Below are 26,147 nucleotides of genomic sequence, written 5' to 3'. Positions count from 1 at the left end.
TGGCTCTGTTTCAGTAAAGTTCTCATTAGATTGTGGTTCTCAACTTCTGTGATTTTACAGGAACAAATCTAAGTAATGCACAAGCTGAAAATAAATCTAATGCCATAGGACGAGCTCAGCAGGTAAGGGAAAAAGGGCATACAGGATGGAATAGTCTGTGTCTCCTGCTTGGGTGCTCTGCTCTGTATGTTGGGGAACTCTGAGAAGGATTCTGTCTCCTGGAGGCACAGTCCTTCTTAGAAAAAGACAACCAAAAGTCCTGTGACACCCTAAAGATGCCTTTGATGTAGTGGGTTCCAATCCACAAAAGCTACTTTAAGGTGTCACGATTCCTCATCATTTTTGCTAAAACAAACAAACAACAGTACCCCTCTGAAAATAGTACCTCCTGGTACCCCAACCTGGGGCAATGTATCTCCATGTTGACTCTATACAGGTATCCCATGGCAAAGTGAAGGCCATTAGGTGAAATCCAATACCCTGCCCCATGTCACTAAGTCTAGGTAAATGAGTCTGAGGAGGGAAACTCTTTGGAGACTGGAGCTGGTTAAACTAAAATACACTGATAACCAATTTGTCAGGGTAAAGTAGTTATACAGCTACTCCTCCAATCTTTGCACCAGTGTAGTTGATGAAACCAATGGGAAGCAATCTTACAACACTTTGGTCAATGATTCTGGCCAATGAGAGAAACACTGGCCAAGTCCCCGTTCCTTCTCTGCCCCTGGCCACAGCCCTTCCCCTTTGCAGGAGGTCTGCAGGGTTTTGCAGTCCTGCAAGCTTTTTTTGGCTATAAGATGCAGAGAGAAACAAAATCTTTGCTGTGTTATATGTTAATAAACTATCAGTGCATATGAAAACTATCCAGCTCCCTGCCAATGAAGAGTATTGGCCGCCTTAGAAAGGGCACATTGAATACTATACAGCTACTACATTTGTTTTAGGCAAAGAGACCAAGACGGAGGGATAGCCACTCCATCTGAGCAGGTTTTCTAATATAGTTTTGGATTTTGGTCCAGAACTGGTTTATGGAAAGTTTCAAATACCTCTGAGTACTCTCTCCAGCCAAACTGGTCCCTGCAGAAATATTTCCAGACTGTATAGTAGTTGGAACTGGAATTGGTGCAGGATGGTGTAGACAGCCTCCGCAGTTGGTCAAACTCTACGGTTTCACACAAGTTCATAACATTCAGATCTACCCAAAACTCGTGTCCCCTGGAAAGAATAAGAAAAACAATGAATTTTCCATTTTTAATCCATCCAAGAACACCTTGGAGGAGAGGGAGTCAGAAACAGTGCCACTGCAGCATGTCTCAATTGCACCGCACTTAATTACTACTAGCAAAGCTAAAACTACAGTGGCTCTCTAAGCACTCAGGGTCAAATTCTGTACTCATAGCTCACAAAACTGCACGGACTTCAGCAAGGCTGTATGGGATGTAAGTGGATATAATATGGGTCTTTCTATTTACTGCCAGATTATGACAAAACACGGCTGTGTACAGCATGCAACTGTACCGCCTTGGGGCTGTGGGTGGAGGTAAGGAAATTCAAGTGCTCCACGCAATGTATCTGCTACCTCATACGTTAAGATGCTGCAGGATGTTTCACTATCTCTGGCTGGCCAATGAGGAAGCATATTGGAGGCACGAACCCACCTTCTCTCCCTCCCTTTGTACAAAGTGCTAGGAGGAGGCTGTCATTGCACCCATATAGGGACCACCTGCTTCCTGCTCGCAGAACAGAAGAGGGAAAGGTTCCTAGTTCTTTCTCCAACATACACATGGGCTATGGGCAATCTAACCCTTAATATATCTATTAGGGCACTGGTGACGAAATACTGTATACACACAGAAAGAAAAGAAACCTTCCGAGTACAGAAATATGTGTTCGCTATAGATGATTATGGAAAGATCAATATATGCATCCTTGACATTTTTAGTGTACTAAGTAAGTACATCACACAACCCTGTTTGATGAAGCAGCCAAGTACTATTCAAAAGGCTATTCTTGTGAAAGTTAGTGCTTCAGGAAGAAGCGGAAATGTAAATGTCTCCAGATGAGGAGCATCTGCTGCTAATCCACCGGAGATTTCAATTATATTTCATCACATGTGCGGCAAAAAAGAACTGGCATAATATGAAAAGAAAAACTGATTTCACTATTATGAAGCTTATCCAGAGAAATATTTGCTTTTTGTTCAGCTAGCTGTATTGCGGCTACAAAACCAACACTCCAACAAGCAACTTTATATAGAAGTAATTTGGTGCTTTCAGAACTACGTGAGAGAAAATTGCCATTACCAGCCAAGAGTCTGAGCCTATATTCTACACCTCAAAGAAAAAAAAGTCAGTCAGTTATGCTGATGTAGGAGTAATGTTTAAATGTGGCATTAGTACAGGGGTTCAGGAAAAAATGGTTTTAAAAACCCTTTGATCGGCCTTTGTTGAAGGAGATAACCAATATTTAAAAGAATGTGTTGCTCTAAGTAAACAATCCTCACTGGCCAGACAAACTATTTGAAATCTATTTCAAGGAACAACAAAGGTACTCTTGGCCCTCCAAGTCTTAAACTGATCCAATCTAAACAGCTCTCTAATATGATGGTGTTTGATTTTGAATTATAAAAGGCTAGGCAGATGAAATCTTTAAGTCTCATCTCAAGTTGAACCTGCATGTACATAGTATAGGATGAACCTCTCTAATCCAGAATTCTCTCATCTGGCAACATCCCTCATGATTTTAGTTAGCTGGATGACCACTTACCATGGATGTGGTCAAGTTTCACGCAGCACCATAAAGTTTGTTTCCAGCCACCAGTCCTGGCTCTCTGTGTTCTGTGCTGTTATTTAGTCCTAAATTCTTCTAAGAGCCCAGTAAGCAGTGCAAGTGTTACAGACAGGGTGCATCTCTAATCAGCGCCCTTTTTTGTAAAATAAGAAGCGTTGGTACTCAGGTGGCTCCCTGCCCCTTTCCCCAGCCAATCCCATGGGTGGGACTGCTGAGGTGCCAGTACTCAGTACAGGCAAGTACCGGCACCAAAAACAAACAAACAAAAAAACCACTGTCTAATCTATACTCAGTGAAGTGTAGTATGAATTTTTACTGAGGAATTTTACCCAGCCTCTTTATGGAGCTTTGCCTCTGTCTACAGGGCTTTCTTTGACAATCTGCATACAGTAAACCCTCAAGTTACGCGGGGATTGTTAGCCAATAAATAAAGTGAATAAATAATAAAACCAGGCAACTTAAAAACTACCGCTTAGTCTCCAACTGAAGAATACTTCCAAGATCAGTTGTTTATTAGCAAATGGGAGCTTAAACCTGAACACTCAGAGGAACTAAGGACTTCACAGGATCCCTGATCACAGTGCAAAGAGACAGCTGTGTGGTGCTGAAGTCGTACGGCAGGCACACCTGTATTTGTATAAAATAACGATCGGTTTCTGACGGGCCTGCTCCAAGCTGCTTACACTGCATCACTCTGCTCTTACAAGAAGAACCAGGTTTCTTTAGTACAATGACTAGAATTAGCATATTCTGCAGTTAATGCTGTTGGTTTTCAAGCTATTTACAAGCTTATTACGTTTTGATAGTTTTTCAATAAGTGCTAATAACTCAGAAGGAACTAGTGTATAGTAATGTAACTATGGCAGTTAACCAGTGTTGCAAGTGGGCTGGTATAGTCCTGTATGCACTTAGCCAGTTTGGTGTAACAGAAAGACTGCCTGCTGACCATTACCATTCCCAACCCCCCCACTAGTGGCCACCTGTGTACAGGGCTGAGGCTTGGGGCTGAGACTGCTCCAGCAGCTGGTGGAGCTGCTAGTGTTTTAATCCTTTCCCTGCTGTTTCTCCCACTGGAGAAAGGAGTGGAGCTGCCAGCCTTCACCCCCCGACCCTGTACAAAGAAGCTTGGGTCTGTGGAGGGGTAGGAGGCGGGGCAAGGAGTTATGCTCCTTTTCCTGCTGGGAGGGGCAGTGGGGAAAAGAGCAGAACTCCCAGCTCTGTCCCAAGCCTCTCCATAGAGCTGTCTGTGTGCAGAGTTGGGAGGGTGGGGCCTTTTTCCACTGCCACATTCAACAGGGAAAGCAGCAGCCCCACACCCTGTACAAAGAGGACAGCCCCATGGGTGGGCTCTGCTCCTTCCTTGCTGGGCGGGGGCAGTGGGAAAAGAAACAGAACCACTATCAGCACCTCTGGCTGGTATACTGCCCCTCACTCTCTGTCCCTCCTCTTCCCCACAAGTAATGTGGAATGAGGAGGGAAAAGGAAACGTGTGAGGGTCCCTCCCAGGCTGGGGGGGGAGGGGCAATGTCACATGCCCCCCCAGTCTGGTGTGTCCTCCAACTCCTGTACTGGTAAGAACTTTTGTTTACTTTGTATTTAACCCAGTGTAATGTATTTCTTTTTTGCACTGATTGAAGCCAGCAAAAATGTGGCCAATACAGGTATTTGAATCATACATACTATAAAAACTCTTTCACATTAAACCCATAAAAATACCTTCTGTATGGATACTTGTCATGGCAAAAGTGATGGGCATTTAAACATGAGTTAGTGGCACTTTACTGATTTGCTTGAGAAAAGCAGGAAAGACTGCAGCTTATTTTATGCTCCTGCAATGCACCTTTTAATCTGTGGGGTTTTACTGGTTTTCCAACAAAGCATTACAATGAATGGGTCTAAATCCTGAGAGCTGCTGAACACATGCAACTCTCTTTGAACTCCCAAAGGGAGCAGTAAGTGTACACCCCACTTCAGGATTTACTATTAATGTGTGTATTTGCAGCTTGGCTCCTGAAGAGCAAGATACTTTTGAGCCACATAAGAAGGGACAATGGCTTTTGCTCCCATGAACTCCCAGTCTAAGGAATGGTGCCAGTGTTATACGGTAATCTTTTAGCTTCGCTTTCTTTGTTCTGTAATATGCTTTTATACAGTCTTCAAGGACAAATCAGAGTCCTTACTAAATACTAAAATGCTAAATGACTTTTTTTTTTTCCCCAAAAAACAAAATATTTCTACCAGGGGCTCTCTCCTAAAAACATACAGACAAATTCACTCCTTTTCAAACTCCACTGGCATCAACATGAAGTTACACCACAGGTGAATTTAGCCCATTCTGTTTCAGAGAAATGTGTGTCACTGCTGAGAACTTTCAGTCTCACTGCAGAAAATTGTGTAATAAGAATGTCTTCATCTGGTAAAATCCAACTCTTCCGCATTTATAAATTGCTGCATATAAAACACATTTTGCCAAGTCAAACAATACAGTGTCATAGTTGTGATTATAAAAGGATTCCTGTTGAGAAGATAGTGCAATGTGAAAAATCTCTGGAATCATTAACCATTTGTTCACTACATGCATTGCCAATGTATGAATTCATCACAACCTGTATCTGGATTTGAGAAACAACAAAATCTGGAAAAGGAAGCCTTTTCTAATACCTTGTGTGTCTTTTTATACGAATACTTCCTCCTACTCAATGCAATCTTGATACACTAATTAAATCTGATGATCCACAGCATATTTTATCAATACATAATGCACAAACACCCACAATGATCCAGATGTTTCCCCTTAGCAAGCTTTATTTTGAGAGTAACAGACTATACTTTAGTTAACAGTACAGTTTGTACAAATCAAACATTGCATGTCTGAAAGCAACTGCATGTAATAAAACTAGCCATAGATGCAGTATATTACGAGTATGAAACTGCTGTAACAAATGCAGGTTTAAAAACTACATATACTTTTGGGAGTAAAAAAAAGCACCTTCCTCATATAAAATCATTTTGTTCCATAAATAACATTAAGCTGTAAACTACTTTATTTGAAAGTAATGTGTGAAATCAGAAGGATTTAATTTCTATTGAAAAGCTGAGCTCTATTATTTTCTGAAGCATTTGCAAGCAGCATAGTAAATGTGAATTTTTGTGTTGAAGAGTTTCAGAGGAGTTTAGTTTTTTTACCATTTGCTTTTGTATATTTTGTCACAAAAGTTCATCGTGGAATAAAATATCTAATTATGAAAAATTCAAATTTGTTTTATTTTTCCTTTCCACAATAGGATGGTTTAGGACTAAAACATGGGTTCAGATTCATGTCCAATCTGTCATATTTTGAAGCCAAAGCAAATTTTTTCTATTTCCACAACATTTAGCTCTAATTACAAAATCGCAATGAAATTAAAAAAATCCTCCACCGATTTTAAAAATGTTTGTTGAATTATTCATATAGGTCATTTATATAATAATATTTTCTTTGATGAATAAAGCTCTTTACATGGCAGATATTATTATTATTCTACTAACATGAATATGCAGTGAACAAGGGTTTATAATAGCCTTGTATCAAGGCAAAGAGAGAGTAAATCATAATCCAAAAGTACAAATAACCATCTTTGTCATGTGTTTTCAAGGCCACAGCTTGTCCTAAAATATCACATAAGTGATTAAGTTCCTCAGAGGACCAAAGTCATAAAATGTTGAATGCTGCTAAAGGAATTTCACAGGCATCCAAACCATCGCTGGTTACTGACACGTGACTTTCATGTTTCAAATATATTTAACTGATAAAAATACAAAAATTCTTACATATACTTTGAACTAAGTTACAAGGTGGTGAGAAATAATGAAGTACCAGACAATACTGATCAGCTGTATTAGGGAAAAAGGTTATTATTATTCAGGGAATATACTGAGCTGTGTGGTTATTTTGATATTGTCTTGATCATAGCAACTTAGACTTACTGGGTCAGCTTTCCAAAACTCAACATGTAGAAAGCCCTCAAAATGAACACATAAATCATTTAACTACACCAGCATATGGAAACTTGGAGTTTTTCTTAAAACTTTTCTTCTGATAGTTCTTAAGCCATTGTAAAAGGTCAGTTTATTCTGTCCCGTAGTAACTAAAAGGTTTATGTTGTCAGATACTGATTCAATAAACCAACATGTAATTACTTTTCCTCTTTACATCTGTAACTACGGAGAGTCTATTCACAGCTGAGTCTGTAACTAGTTCTATGTCCTATTTTTAGCATCCTTATAACTCTGCTTAGCAAAAACAGCTTGGCCGGAAAATTACTTTTGATTTTGAAAAGCTTTATGTGAAACTGCAACATGTAAGCGTGGGACAGACAAATAGGGATATGCTGGTTCTCCTATATAATGTATGGGCACTGTTTGCACTGGGAATTAAAATGCACCCTCGTGGGCAAGGGATAAAGTAGGTACCCTCTCAACTGCTTTTAGAGCTTATCTCCAAATGATTAAGTTCATGCAACAGAATCTTCCAAGTTGCAATACCATTCCTGGAGCTATTGTAATGTGAGTGAGGATACTGCTGGTGATAAGATCAAAGAACCACCACAGTCAATAGTGGTCAAGTTATATTATTCCGTTTTTATCAGAAATGCCATTAGCAGGAATCACAAGAAAGGAGCTACTCCTACTGCCTACTCAGCTGTACAACATGTAACCAATAATAAAATAACACTTTGTATTCCTGTTTTACCTTCCAACTGAGATGGTTAATTGCACTTTACAAATTGCGCTTCACCACAACCTTATGAGGTAGGCAGATATCATCCCTATTTTACATCCAGAGAAACTGAAATATGAAGAAGTACTTTGTTCAAAATTACTCAGCCAATCAGTTAAAGAACTAGGAATTACTCCTCAGGGAATTCCGTGCTCAAAAATTAAGACTTGGCACTCAATATTTTAAAACTGCGCATGTTTTATTTTTCAGAACATGATATAATCACACCTTTCAACTATTTTGATAATTTATTTTAAAATATCTATCAGCCACTATGTCTGTAACAATACAGGAAAAAAATGCTCTAGGAGTAGAGAGTTAGCAAACATTTATGATAATGCAGTTCCTGATTCAAAGTCCCCCCAACTTTTTCCCCACCCTCCACCCCGAACCCAGCAGGGAGATGAGACACTCATACTCTGTCCCTTTAAAACTCAGTTGGTGGGCACCACTAGATTAGACACCAACACTCTCTCACCCCGGGACCTCAGTTATGGCCTCCTCAGGCCAGATGCATGCATCTCCTCACCCCACAGGTGATTGCTGATGAGGGACATGGGGGACACCAGCCATGTGACTGCTCCCCACATCACTCCTAGCCCTGGGGAAGGCCAACACAACCCCCAGTCCACCTCAGGCCCTGCCTTTTCCTCCAAGCCTCCTCCCCAGAGTGACGTGGTCTGCAGGGACAGGAGGGAGTTTGGCAGTGGCTACAAAGGGTCTGTCCCCACAACTCCCCCACCACAAACACTGGCAGCAGAAATTGGAGTGACCAAACCCAGACAGCTCCGCTCACCTGGCTGCTCCATGTGGGTGTCTAAGGTAGTGTAGGGGAAGGGCCTGCCCCCTTCCCAAAGCAACAGGGCCAGGAGCCAGGGGAGCACAACACTCTAGGGATGCATTGCTCCCCTTTCATTTGCTGCTACCACTGTGGGAGCTTGACTCCTGCTGAGGAAGTCAGGCTGCCCAGAGGCGCTGGCCCCACTGGCTATTGGCTCCTTGCCCTTCCCTTCCTTTGCATATGGTCCCATGCCCCCGCTCCCACTGCATGCATCGCCCCTGCCTAACTTCAAGAACCCAGGGATCCAAAGGGGAAAAAAAAACAGTCTGATGCCGGTCCCAGGCTTTTGTGGGGATTCCTGTATGCCTCCTTCCTGCAGAGATGGCAGCATCTTCCAGCTACCTTCCCTTCCCTGCTGAAGCATCTTGTATTTGTGAGCTTTGCTCTCTGGTCCAGCAGCCCCTAGTGGCAGCTAGCAGCTCTGCAGCCCATTTCTTGGAAAGAAAAGGAAACTGTGCACAAAACATGAATTTCTCTGCAAATTCTACATGCACAGTGGCACAGAATTCCTCCAGGAGTATAGGAATAGAGACCACTTAATAACCTGTCTTGCACTTTAACCAGTAGCTAGATCAGTGGTTTTCAACCTGTATGTCATGAGAACTGTTCAAGTGTGAAGTGTGCCCTGAAATGTAATCAATTTCCCCTCTGAGCGAAACAGATGATCACACACCAGGTGGAACTCAAGCAGCAAACCTGCCTGAGTCCCTCCTGGCATGGGGTTCATCAACTCCTAACCCTCCCCCATACCCCGCTAGTGTCTCTCTGCAAAGAAATGCTGACCTCACAGGACCCTGTTCCCGCAAGGGAAGCAGCATTTCAGCTGCCTCTGGACAGAATGAACTGGTGAGGAGCCGGCCCCCAACCCCTACTGTGGCAAGGGGGAGGGAAGGAGGGCAGGAACCTGTTGGAGCAGGGATGCAGTTTAGATGCCACACCCTGGCTCCAACAGGCTGGTGGGAAGGGGATCCTGCTTTCAGTGCTTACTCATTTACTCAACATCCCTGGCACAGTGTTGAGCAGATTTTGAAAGCATCTCTGTGCTCACTGTCTAAAACGGTGTATTCTGTCGTGGATTTGAAACATTAATGCATTCAATCCTTGTTTAGCTTGTTGTATGCACTACTATGTTCTAAACCTCTCTAGTAAGACCACAACCATAGTAAATGCAAGTAATGTGACCTTTATGAGCAATTGATTCAGCTGAAAAAAGTGGGTGTGCCCTGGAACTGTTTGTCTCATTGAAGCGTGTCGTGTTATTGAATAGGTGGGAACCCATGCACTAGATCATGCTGCTTCTTTATAAAACTGGGCTGATTAATGGAATTTTATTTGCATTATGAGAGTAAATATTCTGTGAGAGTCTCGAGAGTACATGCACATGCACACACACACACAGATACACATTGCATACAAATAAGAGGAGCCAAATTCTATACTCAATTAGACTGAGACTCTGCTGACTTCAATGAAGTTATCCCACTGCAATGCCCATAGAGAATAGCAATAGAGCCATCTCAAATCTATCTTGTATTCTTTACAGAAAGCTTCTTATGCACCTACTAGCAGCAAATTAAAATCACATGTTGCTCGTCAACAAATGTGACTCTAGTTCACCTGGCAAACTAAAGAGACCAATCACTGTAACCAGGCAATTGTACCCTGCACACTATGTGTGAACAGAGGTTTAGGAGAAAAAGATTTTTGTAAAAAGATCAGCAGTACTGTAAAAAGGTATGTGGTTTCAAATTCTGCTCCTAAGTTCAAATAAATGTCATGAAGCTCACCACATATTAGACAACAGAAAAAAAAAAAAAAAGAGGTGCACTGATCAACAAAGGTCTGTACAGGAAATGAAACTCAGTTCCCTTCAGACCAGCTGTGATATGAAGCAAGATTAAGAGCTGAACACTATCTAAAAGTATGTAACTGTTGATTTCCTCTCTCTGACTAAACCCTGCTCCTCCCTGAAATAGCACAAGTCTGAAGTCAAAAGAAGAACAGAGCAACTGGGTCTCCAAATAGATAAGAAATCCTTTTCTGCTAAAATTTGCAAGCTTGGTTAAATCAAATTCAGTCACATGCAAATCATGAGAATATGGGTTAGGTATTCACACCTCCTAGGTAAGCTTGCCAGTTTTCAAAGTGAGTGCTATCTTCTCTAATTCAAAAAGAAAAGTACAAAATAGTATGATGACATCCAGGCCTGTGGAGATGGTGAGAACAAAGCTTATGAACTACTTAAGCTGCAATGTATGAGGATGAATTTCACCACAAGTAAATTATTTTAGTTGGTTGCCAGTGGTTTTAAACATCACAGCCTTGGATCCTGCAAGACATAGGGCCAACTCTGCTTCTGCTGAAATGAATATGTGCTCAGATACCACAGGGAGCTGTGTTCAGTAAGAACCTGATCTAAAACCCATTGAAGTCAACAGGAGGCTCTCAAATGACTTCTGTAGATTTTGAATCAAGCCTTAGATGAGAAGCAGAGTAAGTTTTGCCATTAACATTAAAGAGAACAGGACAGGGTTTCATGAATGGTAATGCCAAATTAGTTAAAATAAAGGGCAAAATTCAAAACTGGTTAAGCAAGTGTAACTTCAGAAACTCACCAGAGCTACACCTAGTTACACCAAACTAGGCAAAGTGAGAGTGAGAGACTGGGTGGGATAGTTCAATTCTAATTCTGCAATATTTTCATGATCTAATAAAAAAATTTAAAAAGTTACTAATTTTAAACTTTAAATCATAAGTTAAAATTTTTAACTCTTTTTTAATTTTAATTTCAATTTTCAAACCTGAGTGTGCAATATTAGGTTTCTAAATACATATCTAACAGGTTTAGCGTGACTTTCAATATTGTTGTGCTTCTGCTAGTAGGAGCTTAGCTCTTAAAAATCAGGCCTTTTACAAAAATACTTATACAGTATCACAGTTCTGAGGATCTATCCAAAAGTTGTAAGGTCTGTCCAAACGGTGAGTGAGTAATTAAAACTCCCACAGGAAGTAACAGTTAAGTATTAGCCCCATTATTTTGCAAATGGTAAGCTATGCACAGAAAAGTTATGAGACCTGGTTCTGCTACTAAAATCCTGTGTGACTTTGGTCAAGAACAGAACATGGAATCCTCATTCTTAAATCCTTAGTTTGATCTTCAGAACCACTTCCTCCTTTAAAAAGGCAAAAACCCTTACAGGTATTGTGACCCCCCTCCCCCCCACCAAAAGGCACTGCAACACATTGCCTCATTTAGCAAAATGTTGTGAAATGTCAAGCCAATTAGTTTCAATGAGTCTTAAAGAAAGGAATTTTTCTCAAGGTTTGGTAGTGTAACAATAGCACATGTGATTGGGTTTTGAGTGCTCAGTATCAGAAGACTCAACAGCATCCCCTCCAGCTGCAAAATCTTGCAAGAAGGCAATTGCTAACTGTAAAGATGACAAACATGATGCCAACTCATGATCTGATCTTTATTTCAACAGTTGAACGAAAAAATGAAAGAGGGCATATGACAAGTATTTTGCTTAATCTCTTCTCTCACCACGTCATGTATCTCCTCTACATTATGACTGTAAACCTTGCAGATCATATACAGTAAATAAAATTCAGAAAGAGAAAACATGTCACAGCAAGCAAAATTTGCCCCCCAAACCTTAAACTTTTTCATCACTGTGGCAAAACTTACTTTCTGACTGTAAATCAGCAATATTACTTTTCACAAACTATGCAAAAATTCCTAAAATGAGAAGTTTTCTTTTTTTGGTAATTATTTCACAAACTGGGGTGGGGGAGAAAAGTAAAAGGCCATCTTATTCTTGCACTGAAACAATTACACCAGTCTTGCTCCGGACTTACACGTGTAAATCAAATGAGATTTTACTTTCTAATGAATATACTACTGATGTCAAGTTTATGCAAATATTCCAAACATTACTGGATGTACCAGTTTTCAGAATGCAATTCCCAGTTGTTCCATCTATTCGCATTAGAAAATTTATATCAAAATCCTCAGATGGTGTAAATCAGAATGGCTCCACTGACATCCCTGAAGATACTCTGATTTAAACCAGCTGAGGATATGGCTTGTAAAGTGTATGGGCCACATTCATTGGAATACTCTGGTTGTTTTGCTCCCTTCTGGTGATGTAAACCAGCCAGAACTCAAGACTAACTGATGGTCAGCAGGTCTCATGACTGGTTTGTATCACTAGAATGGGATAAAAGCAGGCCAAATGAACCAAAAAATCTCGTCCAATAGTTTTACTCAAAACATTTAGGCTGTGTCTACACTAGCCAAAAACTTCGGAATGGCCATGCAAATGGCCATTTCGAAGTTTACTAATGAAGCACTGAAATACATATTCAGCGCCTCATTAGCATGCAGGTGGCCGGGCACTTCGGAATTGATGCGGCTCACCGCCGCGCGGCTCGTCCAGACAGGGCTCCTTTTCTAAAGGACCCCGGCTACTTCGAAGTCCCCTTATTCTTATGAGCAGATGGGAATAAGAGGACTTTGAAGTAGCCGGGGTCCCTTCAAAAAGGAGCCCCATCTGGACGAGCTGCACAGCGGCAAGCCACGTCAATTTCGAAGTGCCGCAGCTGCTCACATGCTAATGAGGCACTGAATATGTATTTCAGCGCTTCATTAGTAAACTTCAAAATGGCCATTTGCATGGCTATTTTGAAGTTTTTGGCTAGTGTAGACGTAGCCTTAAAAATTAATATTTTTTTTCAAGTACTTGTACAGCCTCAGATGAAAAAGTGCTCAATAAGTGTGTCGCTAATAAACAGTACTGTGGGTCACCTTTTTAAAGGTTAATGCAACAGGTGCACCTTCAGGAATGCACACCTCCCTGTTCAACCCAAAAAAACTCATGTGTACAAGAAGCGCAAATCCACATGTAAGAACCCCTCACAGTTAAGGATTATCAACTTTTATATCAACTTGTTTTATCAAAGTCTGAAAATTTGGAACAATGTGTCTGATTCTGCTGTCACAAGCATGTCATAAAAATGGCTATACTGGGTTGGACCACAAGTCTAAGCTCAATATCCTGTCTTCTGGCAGCAGTCAATGCCAGGTGTCCCAGAAGGAATGAACAGAACAGGCAATCATCATGTGAGCCATTCCCTGTTGCCCATTCCAAGCTTCTGGCACACAGAGGCTAGGGACATCATCTCTGACTACCCTAGGTAATAACTCATGGCGGATAAATCCATTGATGACTATCTGGTTCTTTTTTTAACCCTGTTATAGTCTTCGCCTTTATAACATCCTTTGGCAAGGAGTTCCACAGGTTGATTGTGCCTTGCATGAAAATACTTCCTGTTCATTTTAAACCTGCTGCCTATTAATTTCATTTGGTGAACCCCTGGCTCTTATTTACAAGTTGCCAAGCAGGAATAACTCCACTATGTCAATGAAGCAGGTCTTTGCCCACAAAAGCTTATGTTCCAATATATCTGTTAGTCTATAAGGTGCCATAGGTCTTGTTTTTAAGTCAAAGAAGTTACACTGTTTTAACTGAGAGCAAAATCTGCCCCTGTATGTCTGTTCATCTGAAAGAGGTGCAGTTTATTACAGTATTACTTTTTCCCCAGGTACAGTAGCACATTCATTGGAGCACTTCTGAATGATTGTTTCTGACAAATAAAAAGGCAGCTTGTCCCCAAGGTCTTTGGTCTCGTGTACAATCCATTCCTTGTGATGACTATGCTTTGATTCATCATCATTGGTCAAGTGGGGTGTTCCCAGTAAAATAAACCGCATATAGCATTTAAGTATAATCAAAGAGGCAAATTTTTGCTTGCTTGCTGTTAGGAAACAGGTAAACAGAGCCCATCCTTAACACTCTTCTTGTCTGACTCTTCTTACCGTAGCAACAGTAACTATACCTTTGACAAAATAAGCAAGGTTTCAACAAAGCAATTACCCTTAGAAAATACAGTGAATCTAAAAACCATCTTATTATTTTGTATAGAATAGGCTAAATTCTGCTCTGGGATATACTAGCACAATTCTACTGATTTTCATAAGACTGTACTTGAGGGGTAAATTTAGTTCCAATATATGTGTGTTGCCATCATTTCAAAGTATTATCCAGCCTAGTAAGTTACCGGCTTTTTTCTTTGCACCTCCCAGGAATAGGCTAATGTAAACCAATTAACTTTTGACTGTTCAACTTTTCTGCTGAAAGCTGCTGAATCATAAAATTCAAATTCAGGCTTGTTTATGTGAACCAAGTGAGGTCTGATGAACCATTTATAAAAATATCAAATAAGAATAAGGAGAAATAATAAATAAATAATCTTAAGTACTGGGTCAACAGTTGTCAGATGCACTTTACCATCTATTATATATGCCAGAATTCTTCCCTTGAAGTTTCACAAAATTTTTATAGCTCTACGCTAGCAACTAAAATATCGATGAATTATTTTATAACCATATGGGATTGTGGTCTCATAGTTCATACTGTGGACTTGTAGTTATGGATTCGTCACTGAAAGGGGAATAATCAACAGTATTCTAATCTTCTCTATATTCTCCTGCAATTTTTGCTACCCAAATAAGCTTTATATGGAGCCATTAAAAATAAATAACAACATAACGTCTTATAATATATTAGATGTTTTTCCATTTCTCGCTAATTTGTGAATGAAATTCGAATGCTGGAGACCTGGGAGTGGGGGTGTGAAGAGATTTCCTTCAAGCAATGGTAACTGGTAATTCACTACTAAGTTACCAGTTTGAATCTAACACAGACAAATAGAACCAAACCATCAGAATCTGAAGCTGTCTGGCGCTCTGTACAGGACTGAGGTTAGGAGTTTCAGTGTAATGCAGCAGTCTCAGCTGGTAAGAATATGAACCCTCATTTGGTGATTGTCTTTCTGCTCACTGGTTGCAATTTAAGGGTGTCAGTATAAGAAAACTACCAGGTATTAGGTACTCAGATTCAGATAGTTTCATTAGACTGGCCAAGGACTGACTAGGCAAGGGAAAAATTTAACTTTCACCACTAAATATTAGAACTGGTTGGAAAACCAGAATTTTTATTCCAAAGGAAATTTTAAACCTTTCAAAAAATTTTTCAAAAATTTTCTATGAATATTCTGAAAAAAATATGATTTGAGACTACTAAAATGTTTTGCTTTAATAACATGTTTGAATTATTTTGTTTAAAATAATACAATATTGCATATAAATATATATAATATAAATCATATTACATTATAATTTTATTATAAATTATAAAACAAAGAAAATGACACATTCAAAACGATTGTCAAAAATGTTGAAACTGATACAGTTCCACAAAATGTTCTAATTTCAATGAAAATGCACTTTTAGGCAGAAAATGGTATAAAAGCTTTTAACCAACTCTGCTAAACATGAACTCTTTAAAACAACACAGCCGCAAATTAGAAGGGTGACACTGGAAAAGCTGCCTTGCGGAAGGATAGATACCCTTAGTCTCCAAAGCTTTTGAACTGCTTCAAGGAGTACTACATTCATTTTTTAACAGTGGCTTGGGTAGAATTTTCAGAAGTACCCAAGTGATTCAGTACCTAAGTCCAATTTTCAAAAATAATTAGGCAATTAGACACTTGTCTCCCAAACCAGACTTCACTAATATTTTTGAGATTAAGGATTTAAAATTCTGTTTAATTAGGTAACTGGTTAAATGGAGCAGGGGAGGGACAGTTGGGAGAAGGGGATCTGAACCAATCCACATTGTTCCTGGGCCAGACTCACCGCCGATGAGGACTGCGCTGGCTGCGCTGGAATACATCCCCACCAGCGGGTGGGGTGCTGCTCCTAGCTCCATTGGTTAACTTTTACCTGTAAGCCTCATCCATTTAGGGTGAGGCTTACTGCTTAACGATTAACATCCCTAACGGAAATGAAATGAAATTTATTACAAAACAATAAATTTTATGAGCTGAACTAGCATCTTATGGTTGATAAACAGTTACAAATCATAATGTTTTCAAAAGTGGTCACTGACCCTGGGGGCCTCAGTTTTTGGGTGGCAAACTTGCCATCTTAATTTGAGCACTCGACTGAGATATTCAAAAGCACAGGCCATTTTTGAAACTTGACTGCAAGGATCTACTTGTAGAGAACATACTCCAGCAGACTGAGTGATTTCAATAAATACTTGATCTAAAAGTTAGAGAGGACATCAGAAAGAAGGTCCTATCTAAACAAACTCTTTCAGTGAATTCTTTTCTGCTATTCATCCCTAATGAACTGCACTGGTTGGCAATTACACAATATTGTGACCGCTGGATTACCTATAAACCATTCTTCCAAGCAACCTGATTTAGCACTTATAAATCTTTGCTTCTAGAAAGGATTGTTTTATTACCATAAGTACACAAGGAACAGACTGACCTAAACCAGAAGCCAGGTGACAGCTGCTTTCAAGATTCCAAACTGCTTATTTGATGCAAGAGGAGAAAGGGAACAAATGAGTGATTGCTGTTGATTCCTATGACAGTTCTATACAGACCTTATAAACTCTCCAGATTTTTATAGCTGGAAGCCAATTAGTTTTATTTCATACGTAAATGGTAGTATAATGAGGGGCAAATAAGAATCCATCGAACTGTATTATCATGAAGCACAAGGCAAATTTTAAAAATCACTTCACTCCCTTGTTACTTAGTCTCTCTCACTTTCTTTCAAGCAAAGAATTTTTAAAAATAAATTCAAATCTATTCAGCAGTGTATATTCAAGAAATAGCAAGAAATAGCAAGGCACAGTAAATTTCAGCTATTCTCTCATCCCTGGTATTATCAATAACATATAATGAGCTCATACATAGCAACAGCTGCAGATCAAAGACATAACCTGTTTAATTTAACAATTCAAACAAAAGGACTTCAATCAGAAGTCCCAGAAGGTGGGGTGGGGGTGGAGCCTTCTATTTGGCTACAAGTGACTTTAGAAGCATCTTATAACACAGAAAAAAATCAGATGTATTAATTTATACTTTATCCTGTTTTAGGGTGTTTCTGGCCAGTCTTTTGATGGATGGTTGCCACAAGAAAAATGAAAAGAACCATGATGTGTTCTTGTCTCACAGTAACAGGGAATGTGAGAACAAAGAGTACAATGGAATGGACTGCTAGAAATTCCACTGCATGCAAGGATGTCTCTTTTCCAAAGAGAGGTGCTGGGGTGTTCAGCCAGACGAGGGGTTTAACTGGCTAAATATCACAGAGAGGTTTTATGAAGACCAATAATGCAGTAACTAATGATTAAATTTAGTTTGGAAAACCTGAATAATATAGTGCCTTTGAACTTCTCTTGTTTTCTGAAGAAACAGATGCATAATATACACAGCAGTGAAAAAGCTCTGCTTAACTATACAGCCAATTATTATTCCTTACTGAAGGGTATCCTGCACTATCATAGCCTGAGCATTCTCACAATGGAAAGTGATACTTGGCATGCCTTTCTCAAATACTTAATCTGAATCTGGACATTCTCTAGGGCCTCTCATTAGGTATCTGAGGAAGAAGACTAAAATACTTGTGAATTTTTTAATCTGAGGAAGTTCATATCTCTAACCACCTTAGTGTTGCCTCCAAACACACTGAAGATTTAAGAAAGCGACACAGTGATCCCATATAAAATGAAATTATATATTCAAATGGAGGTCAAATTGCAGTAACTGAAGGTCTGAGGCTTCCTTATTACAATGAACTAATTGAACAAAGTTCATGAGACTTCCTATTTTAAGAACACATTTCCTTAGATAAAATTCAACAACTGAATGTGTATTTAGATGAATAACAGATAATACTGAAGAGGAAAAAGACTCATATAAACACATACCTAAGGAATGTAACATTTTAATTTAGATTTCAATCCATAATTGAGCCAATGGTCCAGAACTGTGAACTTTTTTAAAGCTCTGCACAAAGAAAATGTTATGGACACAGTGTGAACTAATGAGTACCTATGCCATGTCAACTATGTATAAAACAAGGGGAAAAACAAACAACTACCACCTGCTGCTTACTAGTGAGGCCAGTTTCTGCTTTGCCTTTCTTGGACATGCAAACTGCTGAACAGACATTTCCTTGTTTTATGCAATCTGCATAGATAGGCCTGTAAAGCGAGTCTGACCACAAGAGATTAATAGCTTTAGCCAAATAATGTGGTAACCATGTGAACCATGAACTGCTCCAGCTTGTTTGTGAACCTCTCAGCAAGGTTCAACATGCCGCTATCTGCATCTTGTTGCCAGGAAACACAACATCGCTTTGGAATACAGGAAAAGTCAGGTTGCAGTGACCACAAGTGAACTCCATGAAGACTCACGTTGACCCCAGACAGTTTACATCTAAAGGATTAGGAGGTTTCTCTGACAAAGAAATACTGTTTGTCAGAGCAAGCTTCCTCCTACACTACAACCCGTAAAAAGTCTAATTTTGAATCAAGAAATCTGAAAAAGATGTCCCAGTGCTGAATAAACTCTAGGGCAGGGGTCAGAAACCTTTGGCTCTTGGCTCATCAGGGTAACCTGCTAGAGAGCTGCAGGCCAGTTTATGCTGAGCATCCATTGGCACAGTCCCCTTGCAGCTCCCAGGGGCCATGGCTCACTTTTCCCAGCCAGTGGGAGCTCTGGGAAGCAGCATGGACTGTCTGCCACTTTCCACAGCCCCCATTGGCTGGGAATGACGAACCCTGACCACCGGATGCTGCATGGGAGTCGTGCATATGGACACTCAATATAAACAAAGCCTCTTGCAGTGGATTACCCTGAAGGGCCAACATCCAAAGACTGTCGAGCTCTGTTTTAGGCTCATGCTGAAAATCATCTGAGATAGATCTCTCAAGGAATTAAATACTTGGATATACAGCATTTGCTAGATCTTAATTCCGTAACAACATTTAACCTACATTTTTTAATAGAAATGATACAGACGTTGCAATTGCTAGTTCATCTTGCACCTCCCAAAACCAGGTCTCTCTGGTCCAGCAACATCTGTAGTCCTGATGACCTGTGGCTGTGCTGGGCCAGGATTCCAACAGGGCCAGTATCTACAGGGTTTGGGCCAGCATCCAGCAGCCAATCCACTATGATGGGGCTGGTGTCTGGCAGTCTGACTCGGGTTGGCTTTTGGGGCTGGGCTGGTATCAGACTGCCTGGGGCCACAGCTGGGCCGGCAGGTATCTGGGGTGGAAGCAGAGCCAGTGGCAGGGAGGGCAGCAGGATGGGAGCCTGCAGGCAGAGGACCTCTCCTACTCCAGCGAATCACCTCAGGGTGCCAGACCAAGGAAGTTCAACCTGAATACATTAAGTCTTATTCTGTGCCCTGATGACTAAGGCCAAACCGCACACCTAAGCCAATGGAGAGACTAAGGTAAAGCCTATAGGATGAGCAACTTGGTGGCGTAAAGTTTAATACTTTTTAGTGGCTAATTTATACTCTCAGTATGCTACCTCTCCTTACCACCCCCCAAACCTAAAATAGACAATAGCCATGGAGGGGCTGTCTCCATCCAATTCCAGATGTTCAAATATCTGTCTCTGTATTTCAGCAACGGAGTCTCTAGCTGACTATAGAACTTACAGAGCAGTTATGACCCAGCATTCCTGGATTTTCCAGGAATATGCTAACAAAGCAAACTAGCAGTTGTGTAGCACTTTAAAGACTAACAAAATATTTTATTAGGTGATGAGCTTTCGTGGGACAGACTCACTTCTTCAGATCTGGAGATAACGCTGTACTGGAAATGGCATGACTGTTTTATAACACAGAGATACAAAAAAACCCAAAACAAATAAAAACTGACGAATCAGATATGGACAGAAAGGGTGAGGGGGGTAAAGAATTATTGACTGTAAGCGTCCTACCTGAGATCACTACGAAACTGTCTTTGTAATGCATCAGATAACTGCTATCTCTATTAAGGCCAAGTGTCAATGTATACTGCCAGTCTCGCTTTACTACTTCAAACAGCTCATAATGTGTTTGATAATAAATCGTGATCACTTTCTTCTTGACTAGTGTAGACAGACAGAAACACCATGTATCAAGCTGCCAAAATACTCACCGGACTGGAAATAAGCATCATAAGAGTAAAGTGCAAGCGCAACACTCTGCCAGTTTTACATTCTTAAAATGGGAGGATTAAAGCAGCTGCGAAAGGATTTTTGACTTTTTATTCACTCCTGACACTGATTTAGCATAGCCATCTCGTATGTATAGCAATGAAATTTGAGAATTTTTTTTTAAAAAGGGAAACTTAACAAGGAATTTTTTTGTTAGTAGCAGAGATCAGAATTTAACTACTTAGATCAGTTTTTTCTTATTTTCAGACTCTCTTTTTTCGGCCGATATATTTTCAGTTTTCAGAGACTGTTATATACAGTTTAAACTGACGGAAAAAATATAAGCCACAACATTGTAAAATTAAAATACAGTGGATTCTTTTTGTAAATTAGGGCTTGTTGAAGAAAAAAACATTTGGGTCTTAATTCTGTATCATGGGATCTAGATTATTTCCCAAAATATATTTCTTTCCCCCCCTCCCACTGTGCTTTTATTTTCAATGCAGGTTAAGAACTACCTCAGTGCTTTCATTATTTTCCAAGCTGTTCTCTGTAAAAGGGAGAGGAACCTTAGATACTATAATTAATGAGGACAGGGTCCAAGAGGCTAATCTGGTGTTCAGTAAAGTCAGTGGAAAGACTCCCACTGACTTCACTGGAATGGTTTGGCCTCTGCTGTCTAAAAGGTGAGTTCAACGTTGTAACAAACTGAATGTTTCTGACCTTAATTCACAGTACTCCCGTGGAGAGGTGTGACTCTACACTTTTAAATACTGTGCAGGCACTCACTGCAGTGATGGGAGGGGTTCTCCCAATCGGTGCAGGTAATCCTGCAATATAGAAGTAAAGGGGAATTTTGCCACTGAGTTCAATGGGATTGTGATCAAGCCCGAAGTGAGAACTGAATCTGAAAAAGATGCATCTTCTTGTTGATTTTCAAAGAACAATACAGTGTCTAAAAAGGAAACTATGATTTCTCATATGCAGGATGATAGTCCTATGCAAAATTGCTAAAGCTGGAGATAACACTTTGAAAAGTTTTGAATAAGAGTGCTCACATTTCAATAGCTAAGTTACAACCAAACATTCTTTGCTAGGTGAAATTTACACCATTCCTACATTGACAGGACCACTTGCTTAATTTGAAAAATTGCTTGGAATGTACTAATGAAAAAAAATACTTGGAATGCATGTAGTTAACCTGGATTCACATTAACAGAGTGTTACAACTGATTCAGACAGGATTAATACAGCAGTCTCTCAGACTTTCTATTGTCCTCTTTAAACAGTCAGAAATGAGTAGCTCTCACAGAGACAAGTTTGAATTTAGGAGTTGAAGAGCCAGTGTTGAACAGTATGTGCCACACAAACATTCTCTGCTGACCCTGTCAGTTACTACAGAAATAAGCTTTCATTTTTCAAAAGCTTCTCATCCCTTTGGCATGAAAACCTTTCAGATGTAAACTCATGTGTTTCAGTCTTACTCAGCCTGCAACTGGTCATCAACTAAATTCTCTGATTTGCTCGCTGCCTGTTGACTACAAAGGGAGTATTGCCAATAACTTCAATGGGCTATAGACACTACAAGATATATGAAATGACCCCTTCACATCAGCTGGATGTGTCACTGAAATGTGGTAAGTATCACCCTGATTATTTTTGGAGGGTTATTCGGATATTCAGGACTGTGGACTGAGTTTGGAATTACAGACAGATACCAAACAACTAGATTAGCACCACTCTGTCTCCCAACCTAAAATTCCCTTGAACATATGCTGTTCCGAGGCATTGCCATTTACCAGTAGGTTAGCATTGACAATGTGCTGCATGATATAAAAGGAAAGATAATCCCTCCTCTGTAAAGTTCACAATTACAAGTGAGATGGAGGAGCGCATTCAGAAGGAAAGGAATGATTTAAGGAGTTTACTAGTGGTGTGTCTCTGGAGAAAAGTGCAATATTACTAGGGTTGGAACATTAGCACTCTCCATATAAATGACAAAAAATGGTACTCTGCACAGGCCTCAGCTAGCTCAGTACAGCAAGACTGCAGGGAATATTACTATAAATGTCAATAAATATTGACCCATTTTAATATCTGAAAAAATACCTGTCTGTTCCCCAGATGTATGGGGAACAGAATTTAGATTTATTTTCCTTAATTGCTGTTTAGCTGTGTATACTTGGCTTTGCCAGTGACTGAATGCAATTACCTACCCGTACTTCACTTTGATCCTGTCATTATCTGGATTGCAGTAGAGTCTTTCCAGATGCTCCTGAGAGTCGTTGGTCACACTTTGCCAGGTCTGAGTAGCAGTTCTCCTGATCTGCCAGTGATATGGCAACACAGTATGATGTTTGGGACAGTCACTGCCATAGATACAATTGCCCTGCAGAAAATCCACACAGATCTCTACCCCATCCTCCTGGTGGGTGTGATATTGCAGCTGGTTCAAGAGTTCAAAAACAAGATCAAGTGAGGCCTCCTCACTTTTGTCCTGGAACAGCCCAGCATTGAAATCATTTGGGTTCAAATTATACTGAGTCATGCAGCTATTCTCTTGGAATAATCCAGATGTGTAGCCTTCTAGTATCTTGTCTGGGCACACCGGACAAGCGGCAGCATCACTTGAGACTGAGTGAAAGGGGTGATGCTGGAATGATTCATTAGTGGAATCAGCAGCAGTACCAGGATTGGTTTCTGATGGGAAGCCCTGAACCTCAGATTCAATCTCCTGCTCAGTGTGGCCAGAGGGAGGATGAGTCTCTGGCATTTGATCTTGCACATCTGGAGTTCCTGGCATCAGCACAGCCACACTGCTGTCTGGCTGTGGACACGGGGCACTGAGTCCCAGGTCCTTTTTCACAACTGGTTCACATAAATTGCCATGACCTCCACTTTGGCCTCTGGGCACAAAGACTCCATCCAGGCTCCCAGCTCCCAGCAAACTGGTGAAAATTGGCCGCAAAGCTCTGAGAGTTTCCGTGTCCAGCCTCTTCTGCACTTGCTCCTTCTTCTTGAAGCAAGGCTTTACTGGTGGGATCTTATCAGTGAGCCCTATCTGGGGGAGGAAGTCTTCTGAAGGAGGGCACTTCATCCCTGGACAGTGGGCCTGCTGCACAACACAGGCTGGCTCCAGTTCAGCATCCATCGAACAGACTCTGCTCTCTCCAAATCACTTACAAACTCTCAGAGCCTCACAAGGGCCAACCTAGGGCCAAACAGAAAACAAGACAGTTAGTCTCTTTAAGTGCTCATGGTTAACTGAACAAGCTCTCTCCTAGAGAGGATTTCAAGCCGACAACAGCAAACTCCTCCCCCTTCTCTGTCTGTGGGTAGGCCCCAGGCATGCAAAGTATGAAATCAACTAAACTCAGACTAATTAATCCCAACCACACACTTGGAGTCTTCTCCAACAGCAAAGACACACTCAGACATGACCCTGAAGGGGACAGAGAGAATTGAGACCCTTCTTCCCATCCTAATGCTTATTACTAAATGGGGCTTTGGATCATAACATTGTACAGAAGCAAGCACTGCATAATTCCTTCCTTCTGTCCTTCGCACACAGAGAAACCGATCCAGAGATAGTCATTCTCTCTCTCACACACACACCCACTCCCATGCCATGCAGATACATTTTCTCTCATATGCCAATATGGATACACTTTTAAAACTAGGGTTGAAATCCTGACTTCCTTAAAGTCAAGGGCAAAGCTTCCATTACCTTCACTAGGGGCCAGGATTTCACCCTTAGTCTTTCAACAGTACTGCAAATACTTACCTACTATTCCCTCCCCCCATACATACACACGCACATCCATCACAGTCTCAAACACGCCTAGACACTCCCATTTTATGCCCAGATACAGCCTCGGTCTCACATGCCCATACATTCTCTCTCAGTCTGACTCACATACACATATTGCACTCAGTCACTGCTGTATGTATGACACATCATCAAGCTCACTTGCCTAATGCAGAGCTGAGAGCTACAACTGCCCAGGTCAGAAAGGACATCCAGGAGTGTGTTAATTTCTCAGGAATAAAGGAAACATTTGTAAAAAATGAAAAATGAAAAAATAGAAAAATTAAATGGTCTGTTACTTACGAGAAGGAAAAAACAAATGTTTCCAAAATGCAAATATATAATTACATTTCTAGTGGGTTACTGAAAAACAAAATTATTTTCATGAAGTTTGATATTTGATTATATTTAATTGAAAACTATTCAAACGCCACATGCAACCTACATTTTTACTGTTTAGTGCATCAAAAATAACAATTCACTGAAAAAAAATCCATTCACTTGAGAGTAACTGATTGTTCTGAAGTAAAACCCATGAAAACACAGATATTTTTTCATACCAACAGTCTGTTCTAACAATGATATTGTTTCGGTTGCATATTTCTTACAATAAAGTATTATTTATAACTATTTTAGATTTCATTAGTATAGTGTGTTGGGGGAAAAGAAAATTAGACAAATGCTGATTTTAAATTCTTAGGGTGACTTTGAAAGGTGACTCCACCAGTCAGTTTACCAAGTAAAATACAAGTTCAGCCAGAACACACTTTTACTCTTCCACAGTTCATTATCAAACAGTTGTCTATCTGAATAATAAAAACTTTCAATAACTTTAATGGTCCATCTGACTTAGGCTTAACCCCTCAGAACACAAGAAAATACAGGGTGATGGACGCTGCATTCTGTTACACCCAACTCCAGCAGCCTGCTAAGAGGTTCGGGGAACTTAACTCTGCCAAGAACAACTGAGGACTTAAAGACCTTTTCAGCTATACCTTGAATGCTATTGCTGAGTGGACCACTCCACGTCTGTGCTATCTACTCCTTTTAAAACGACAGACTGGGCTGTTTTATAGAACTGAGCACAGAAAAGCAGGACCCATTGGGAACAATGAGCATGACAACCTCTAGACACCTATCCTCAAGCACCTCTCGAACATCGCACCATGCCCCCCAGTCTTACTCCGGCACAGTGTAAGTAACTCAGACTGCCCTGTGCGGAGCCCTTGCGTGCCAGGCTCCGGCACACAGACAAGTCCCACGGGTTGCAGAACTACTTAAAATTAGGAACCGCCACCTCAGACTCACTCCCCCCTCCCCCGCCCTTGGCTTTGCTGGAGGAGCCGCTCCCCAGCCGCCCTCAGACCCTCTTGGACTGCCCCTGCCCCCCCCGGGGCGCACCCCGCAAGCAGCAGCAGCGCAGCTCCGCACCAAGCCGCTTTCGCCACCGCCCGGCAGCCGCGGGCACCCCCGCTGGGGCGGAGGGAGGCTCCCGCGCCGGGGATCCGCGCTCCGGGTCCTTTGAGAACAATGCTCTCGGGCTGCTCAGCGGCTCCCCCCACGCCCGCCGGCCGACGGGGCTTTCACGCGCCTGTACCTCACTCTCCGGCCCCGGCCCGGCCCCGCCGAGGCTCTGCGGTTCCCCAGTGCGGGGCGAGCTGCAGCGCGCCGGGGTTCCTCCGCGCCGCACTCGGATCACTGAGCCCGAGGGGAGCGGGTGCGCTGGGGAGAGCGGCAGCCGCCCTCTTCCGCTTCTCCTGTGCAGCGTGTGAAGCTCATCTGCCTCTCACAGCCTCCCCGCCTGCCGATCTGTACGTGACAAACCACCCATTCCGCCCGCAGCGCCAAGGCCCACCGGATCCCTCTGCCGC

General features: G+C 41.2%; 1 protein-coding gene across 4 annotated transcripts in view; it reads right to left on the bottom strand.

The window, feature by feature from the left end:
* TIPARP (TCDD inducible poly(ADP-ribose) polymerase) overlaps positions 1-26,147 on the bottom strand; it is a 61,507-nt gene that overhangs the window by 10,038 nt on the left and 25,322 nt on the right. For 3 of the 4 annotated variants that reach the window (XM_075003722.1, XM_075003721.1, XM_075003723.1), the window contains 2 exons: positions 22,685-23,679; positions 1,047-1,215 (listed from right to left, as the gene is read on the bottom strand). In XM_075003722.1, the coding sequence (XP_074859823.1) occupies positions 1,047-1,215; positions 22,685-23,619 (1,104 nt within the window). In that variant the 5' untranslated portion in view covers positions 23,620-23,679. Of the gene's footprint in view, positions 1-1,046; positions 1,216-22,684; positions 23,680-25,873; positions 26,141-26,147 lie in introns of those variants that run through there. The other variant, XM_075003720.1, reaches the window with a different exon arrangement.

This window comes from Carettochelys insculpta, chromosome 10, assembly GCF_033958435.1.
Source record: "Carettochelys insculpta isolate YL-2023 chromosome 10, ASM3395843v1, whole genome shotgun sequence".
Lineage (NCBI taxonomy): Eukaryota > Metazoa > Chordata > Testudines > Carettochelyidae > Carettochelys > Carettochelys insculpta.
Note: the sequence above shows the minus strand (reverse complement) of the source record. Positions and strands in the feature narration are given on the sequence as shown.